This window comes from Pteropus vampyrus, unplaced genomic scaffold (genome assembly GCF_000151845.1).
Source record: "Pteropus vampyrus isolate Shadow unplaced genomic scaffold, Pvam_2.0 Scaffold391, whole genome shotgun sequence".
In the NCBI taxonomy this organism is placed as follows: Eukaryota; Metazoa; Chordata; class Mammalia; order Chiroptera; family Pteropodidae; genus Pteropus; species Pteropus vampyrus.
The window spans coordinates 1,236,251-1,243,599 of NW_011889172.1; the positions used below are offsets into that span (position 1 = coordinate 1,236,251).

The 7,349-nt window shown below is 52.7% G+C and overlaps 1 protein-coding gene across 1 annotated transcript in view; it reads left to right on the forward strand.

The window, feature by feature from the left end:
* The window catches only part of LDLR (low density lipoprotein receptor), a 27,294-nt gene extending 20,729 nt beyond the window's left edge, over positions 1-6,565 (forward strand). Inside the window, 6 exon segments of the mRNA XM_011380304.2 lie at positions 22-245; positions 343-495; positions 1,004-1,141; positions 2,956-3,030; positions 4,113-4,270; positions 4,910-6,565. Coding sequence (XP_011378606.1) covers positions 22-245; positions 343-495; positions 1,004-1,141; positions 2,956-3,030; positions 4,113-4,270; positions 4,910-4,945 — 784 coding nt within the window. The 3' untranslated portion in view covers positions 4,946-6,565.
* The last annotated feature ends 784 nt before the right edge of the window (positions 6,566-7,349 follow it).

Here is a 7,349-nt window from a genome sequence, read left to right on the forward strand (position 1 = left end):
GACAGAACCACTTCTTCCCAGAGACTCAGGGGTTGGGAAGTCAGCAGTCTGTGTCCCGTCCCAGCGGTTATGGGACCTGTCATCTTCCTTAATGCCCATGTAGGATAAAGTATTTTGGACGGATATCATCAACGAAGCCATTTTCAGTGCCAACCGCCTCACTGGGTCCGACATTAATTTGATGGCAGAAAACCTGTTGTCCCCGGAGGACATAGTCCTTTTCCACAACCTCACGCAGCCACGAGGTAAAGATGGGGTGGTCGCTTCCCTGACTGTGCTCTGGAATTCTCTAGAATTTCCTGACCTCATTCTTGCCCTGACTCCCCACCTCTTCTTCCTCAGGGGTGAACTGGTGTGAGAGGACCACCCTCCCCAATGGTGGCTGCCAGTACCTGTGTCTCCCGGCCCCACAGATCAACATCCACTCGCCCAAGTTCACCTGTGCCTGCCCTGACGGCATGCTGCTGGCCAAGGACAGGAAGAGCTGTCTCACAGGTGGGGCGCCAGCCTGCCTGGCACAAGTCCTGCTTCTGCCACCCTTGCGGCTGGAGCTTCCTGAGCCTCTCTTTGCTCATCTGTCAAATGAGAGAGTGAGGCCCCAGGAGGCCCTTGTAAGGACTCCTGAGCTGGGTTAACCAGTCTGCCTTTCTCGCACTGTGCTGGGCTCTTAGACACAGTTCACTCCTAATGTCTAGTTCGCTCTTAGGAGGTGACTGATTTTAGACATTGAGTGAGGAATGGTCCTTTACAATTCTTCTCATCCTCAGAGAAAGCCTCGATTTGGAGCCAGTGTGTCTGTAACACTGCAAATCTCCCTTTTTGAAAAGCAAATAATGAGATGTAATAATGTTGATATTAGTGGGTTTGTATTTTCACTGCATTTGCTTTCAGTTATTGCTTTGTGGCCAATGGCACTTACTTCCCCTGCGTTGTCGCTAGCAGCACAGAGCTCGCAGAGTGGCCCTTGGGCCACAGGCCACTCAGAAAATGCTTCTTCTTTCAGAAACCAAACCCGTGGTGACCACCCAGGAGCCCACCACAGTCCGCTCGACAGCTGCAGGGCCGAAGCACACAGCCAGCCTGCAGTCTGTGGCCATTCCTGAGCTCACCACTGCCAAGACAGTAGCCACGTCCCACCAAGGTAAAGGCTGGGACCGCCCTGGCCCCCAGCTCACTGAGATGAGCATCTAGATGGGCTCCTTCAGAGGCCAGAGCACCTTGTTGAAGAGCTAGAGAGTAGATTTAGTTTGGGCTCCTTCGCTGGCTGTCTGTGGCATGGTGTGTGCATCTCTGAAGCCTGTTTCCCTACCTATAAAACCAGGCCAGTGACAGTGCCCGCCCACCTCCCGGTAATAGTGGGGATCATGTGAATGCCTGAGCGCGTGGCGGCTGCTGATCCCAGAGTCTGCCAGGTTTGGGGGCCCAGGAGTCTGAAATGTTATCCAGGCCCATTCACTGCCCTGTTTTTAGGTGTAAGGTGAGGCAGTATCTAAGCGGTTACCAACAAACCCAGGACTCAAATATTTTTATCTTGTATTTTAAAAAAAACAAGTTACATACAAGGCCTGACCACTTTGTCTTGTAAATAAAGTTTGATCAGAGCCAGGGTCCTAGTGAGGCAGGTTCATGTGAAAATAGCATCAGATCCAGACTTCCTAAAAATCTAGATATTTTGTTCATCATGGGGTTTTAGAATTAATTTTGATTTTTTTTAAAATAATGCATTAAAATACTACTGGATTACTGAGTTTTGAGGGGCCCCTTTAAGTTTGTGCCTGGGCGAGTGCTGCCTAGCCCGGCCTCAAGGTCATGACCTCCTTGTAGGCGGTCAGAGCTGGGCTCTCAGTGAATTGACCCAATACCCGCCATGCACATTTTTTTCCACCAGAGGGCGCCCGGCTTGGGTGTGGGTGCTCGCTCGCGCGCGCGCGCGCGCTGCCGGAAATGGAGCTCAAGGACTTCCCTGGCCAGAACAGAAATGTCACATCAGCAAGTTTCAGACTTTTTTCCCTTAGAGTAGCCGAAGCCTTTGTTAACCATAAACGAGATTAATCAGAAACTGCCGTGGCTGTGGGAAGCCTGGAAACCTGGAATCCTTCTCGCTTGTGGGAGCCACTACTTGAAAAACCATTTCACAGACGGGCTTCTGGAATTTGGCAAAGGAGCTCTTTTAAGGGAAAAACTTCTCAAGGACCCCACTACTGCTCTAAACTTATTGTTGTTACAAAGTTTCTTAAATATGCGCAAATGTAATACTGGGTACAGACTTCGTACACACACATATCCAACAGCTGATAGAATTAAAACCCAGGTGGATTTGAATAAGACTGGTGATGTTCAGCACGGCTCTCCCGGTGTACATGGGTCCCGTCTTCCCCTCCGACTTGCCTGTGTAGAGACCTTTAAACTTTTGTTCCCGTGCAGTCCTCACGGTGTCTTGCCCCAGTGCGCATGCGTAGTTATGTAATGCGGTCCTCCCTCCCCGCCAATAATTTTGATTAGCTGAGCACATTTGACACAGGACTCTGGGGTTTGGTGCAGCCTAATCCAAGCTCTGGTGTTCGTCAGCATTGGGGGTCAGAAGGTGGCCCCTCCCCATCCAGAATAGGTTCACTGCCGTCAAATGCAGAACCAGGTTGAAAACACCACCAGTGACCATTGGGTATGTCACTACAGGTTTGTGTCTTGGAGGCCAGTGGCCCTCCCTCAAGTGCCTCTTGCTGCTGGGCTAAAGGATCCTCTTAAAACCACCCGGGTCCCATAATCCCAGTTGCCAATGCATAAGGTCCAGGCTCAAGCCAGCGTGATGCCCCTGTAACCTGGGAGATGCTCCAAGTTCCTCTGAATTTTTAAGGGTAATGAGAAACGTCAGGTGTTCTTTGGTCATCATGCACCTGCTGTGTTTCCATGGCCCTGACTGAGAATCCGAGCCTCCGTTTCTCTTCTCCCACGCAGCCCTGGGCAACCTTGCTAACAAAGCAGACGCGAAGACGAGCATGATGAGCGCGCTGTACATCGTCCTGCCCATTGGTAAGCCCGCTGGCAGGTCTTCCCGTAGTTCACTGACCTCCCTGCCCAGCCACCTTTTCTCCTAGGAACTGGGGCATCCCCACCTTATGTCCTGCACCCTCCCCTTTCTAGCTTCATTCAATTAACAAATCTAATTGGGAGCCTACTGTGTACCGAGCCCGCTTCCAGGCTCTGGGGACACAGCCGTGAAGGGGACACAGCTGTGAAAGAAACACACCCTGCCCCCTGGGAGCTGACAGTGAGCAAAGTGAGTTAGCCGATGTGTCAGATGAGGAGATGGAGCCGTGGTCCCCAGGGTGCAGTGGCAGGTGCTGCAGGGAAGGCCTCGCTGACACACCTGGAGGAAGCGAAGTGAATGGTTCTCTTGCAGGGGCGAGTTTATAGAGCTCTGCTCTCCCTCCCTCAGCCCTGTCAGTCACAGCTCCATTGGCATCGCACCCCTCGTTCCTTTTCTGAGGAAATCCTTTCGAGGTGTCCCATCAGTACCCAACCTGCTCACAGACACCTGCATCTCCATGCCCAACAGTTGTCCGACTGTAGGTTGACAAACGTGGCAGGTGGGCCCCTCACCTACCTGGTGGCTGCCGAGGGCGGAACCTGCCCTGTGTCTTCCAAGCAAAGCCTGAGTTTCTCCCGCACTCTGAGCAGAGGCCAGACCCTTACAAACCTGGGCTGGGTGAGCCCTTGGCTGTGCCCCTGGGGGTGGGGTGGGGAGAGGACAGGATGTGGCACACTGAGGTCCACCACACATGATGCAAAGAGCCATCCAGCCCCACCCGCATTAGACGAGAGTGAGCTGTGGTCCCATGTGGCTGAGAACAATGCCATGTCTAAAGTGGAAGCCCCATGCGTGGATAACCCCGGAAGAAACCGGGGAGAATCGACAACTGGGCAGTCGCAGTGGCTTTCAAACAAGAGGTTTATTGTACTTGCAAATACATTTTTTAAAAAAATAATGGACAGTATTGTTCTAAATCAGAACAAAACCATTCACAAGTGAAAAGGCCAGGAGTTGAAGGCAGCTATTCCTCCCTCGGGGCGCGGGCCGGGCAGGGAGTGACGCCTGTCGCCTGTCCCCGCAGTGCTGCTCGCCCTCTTGGGCTTCGGGACCTTTCTCCTCTGGAAGAACTGGAGGCTGAAGAGCGTCAACAGCATCAACTTTGACAACCCCGTGTACCAGAAGACCACGGAGGACGAGGTCCACATCTGCCGCAGCCAGGACGGCTACACCTACCCCTCGGTGAGTACCCTGCTTGTCGCCGGCCTGCCACCCCCCCGCCCCCAGCAGGTGTAAGATCCTCCAGACCGTCCTCCTGGTGGGGAACAGGGAGGGCGAGTAAGGAGAGACCATGCATCATAGGTGCCGGAGCAGAGGAAAGCCAGTGGGGGCTGGGAGGGAGGGGAGGTGATTTTAGAGCCGGTGGTTTGGGCAGTTCTCCCTGAGCAGGGGGTGTGCAGTGTGCAGCGGGCACAGCCTGTGCAAAGGCCCTGAGGCTGGACTTTGCCTGGTGGGTTTGAACACTGGAGGTGGCCAGTGTGGCAGAAGCTGAGAAAGTGAAAGGAAGAGGGAGGAGACAAGGCAGGGAGGGGCCGGGCAGTTGGGGCAGGACCTTGTGGGCCATGGGAAGGACTTAGGCTTTGCTCTCTGAGATAGGAGCCATGGAGGGCTCTGGGAAGAGGAGAGACATGGCCTGACTCAGGTGCTCATCGGCGCCCTCTGGTGGCCGTGGGGGAAAGCAGACGGGCGCCGAGGTCAGGAGCCAGACCAGGGTGGAGGTGACTATGCTGGTCCAGGCCGGAGATGAGGAGCAGGTGGCCTCTGGCCATGTTTACTGGATGTTGGACTGATTATTTCCGGCGTTTATCGTTTCGTTGACAGAGACAGATGGTCAGCCTGGAGGATGACGTGGCATGAGCCGCTGCCTTGAGTGCTGTCCCTCCCCAGAACCTGCTGCCTGTCAAGTGTAGGAAAAACACTTTCTCCTAAGACCCTTGACCTGCCCAAAGCCCTTCTGGAGACCTCCACGCCCTCCTGTTCCATTCAGAGAAAGAAGTGGCCAGAAGCACGACTGGCAGCTGCCCCTCAATGCTGGCAGCCATGGGCCTGTCTGCCAGACCTCTGTTTTATATATTTATTAGTCTGGGAGGCAGGCGATGGCACATGTGGAATGGGATTTTTTTCTTGACCTTTTCTCCTCAACTGGCTCCTCACCTGAGGGACTGACTGACGGACACCGACTGAAAGATGCAAGTGGCTTTGAATGCAGGAGAGCAGGTGTTACCCACGGGGCCCAGGCAACGGCTGAGCCCCTAAACTCAGGAGTGAGAGCGTTCACCTCTGCCTCGCAAGCCTCGCTGGACGCCGGAGTAAGCTTTCATGCCCCTAGATCAGGACCAAATTAGTGTTTTCTAAGCCGGGTATGTGCCCTCCCCTTAAGCTGGAGGGTCCCTGGTTGTTGGTATTGACATGGCTGAATCCAGCACACCAGGAGTGGCCAACCGAGCCTCATTCATTCACCAAAACTTTGCGTTCCCCAGGGAAAGCCTGGGCCACCCATTGCCCTTAATATTTATCAAGTGCCTGACATACTGGGATACCTTGTACGTGAATATAAGTGGCCTCCGACCTCTTATAGTGTCCTTCAGCCTGGGGTTGGCTATCTGGACACCACCCCCAGCCACTTCCAGGTGCCCGGCACTTGTCCTGTTCGGGCTTGTACACTGTAAAGCTGACCTCTGACCTCTGTTATTTTGCGTTGCTTTCCCCTTCTGGGTGGGGTGGGCTTCCAGGCAGGAGGTGGCCCCGGGGATGAGCTGCCGCTTCTCACAGCACTTCAAAGCTAAGATCCTGGCTATCTGGCTAGTTTCCACTTCTATGCAGATGCCCTGAGCCATTAATTTCCCCGACAAGACAGCCGTCACGGGTGGGTGTCCATATAAAACGTGCCTGGCATTTCAGCCTGTAAGACGTCCGCTAGCACGGTCATCGTATGGGGTTTGTGCAACGAGAATGCTTTCCAAAATGGTCACACACGTCTCATTTACAACTGGAGACAGTGGGGGAACCTCCCGTGGCTTCCTTGTCACTTGTGCACTACAGCCACGAAACAGCACCCCACCCCGTCGGAAACTGGGAACGGTGTTTCTTTTTGTGAAGCCTGTAATTAAACCCTGTATGGGAGAGTGGGCCATTTTGTTATGTTTGCACTTTGTATATTTGTTGAAACATTTATCACTCATAGATATGAAAAAAAAAAGGTTTTTTTTTTTTTTGAAGGCGGGGGGGGTTGCTTTTTTTCGTTGCCCCTTGGGGTTTTCCTTGGGGCGACGGTCTCCGAGATGCCTCGCCTTCCTGTGCAGATGGCTCGCCCGGCTTCTGCATGGTGCGCCTCGGGAGAGCCGTCTGTGTCATCTACATGGGCTGCTTTGAGGGGATGGGTTTAGTTTTGAAACCACTGTATAGAATGTTTTTATAGCCTGACTGTCTTACTGTGACTGATTAAATTTCTTAAATGAACCATTTGGCTGAACCTGACGTCCTTTCGCCTTCTGTTTCCTCATTTCCTCCATCTGTTAAAGGGCTGGACCAGCAGGAAGAAAGAACATCTCCCCAGAGCTCAGGACAGGCTGCTGGCTCGGGGGTGATATTGGGCTCAGCTGGGCAGCAGCTCTGCTGGGCGCTTCCTGGAGTTGAGATTTTGCTAAATGTCTTGCTCGTCCATTCATTCAACACACATTTATTGGGCACCTGTTTTGTGCCAGGTCCTATTCTAGGTGTGTGTGGGACGCTGCTGTGAATAAGACAACAAAGTGAACAAACATCTGTGCCTTCAAGGACCCGACAGTTTAAAAGGGGAAACAGATACAATTACTACGTTTTAGAAGAGTGTTAAACAGGGTAACGCGACAAATATTTGTCAGGGAAGAGCCAGGGAAGGATTCTCTGACGGGTTGACATTTGAAATGAGTCCAGAAGAGTAAGAACCGGCCATGTGAAGATCTGGGGGAACAATGATGGGGCCGAGACGCCCCCACCAGACACACACAAGGCTCCATCAAACGTGTGACATTTCTGAAGGTTGTTTTCATTCAAACCTTTAGGCCCTTGGAGTGCTTGGTGTGAGGTCCCCTTACAGGATAAGATGAAGGAGAAAAATGTGACTATTATATTCATTGCTGAGATATAAATAATAGAGAGATTTCACAATACAAATCCAAATAATTTTAAGTTCTGGCAAATCTTGGATGCCTGCTATGTGTGGTCCACCTCATGACCCTGGCCCCCCATTCTCTCCTGCACTCCAGCTTTACCTGGGCCT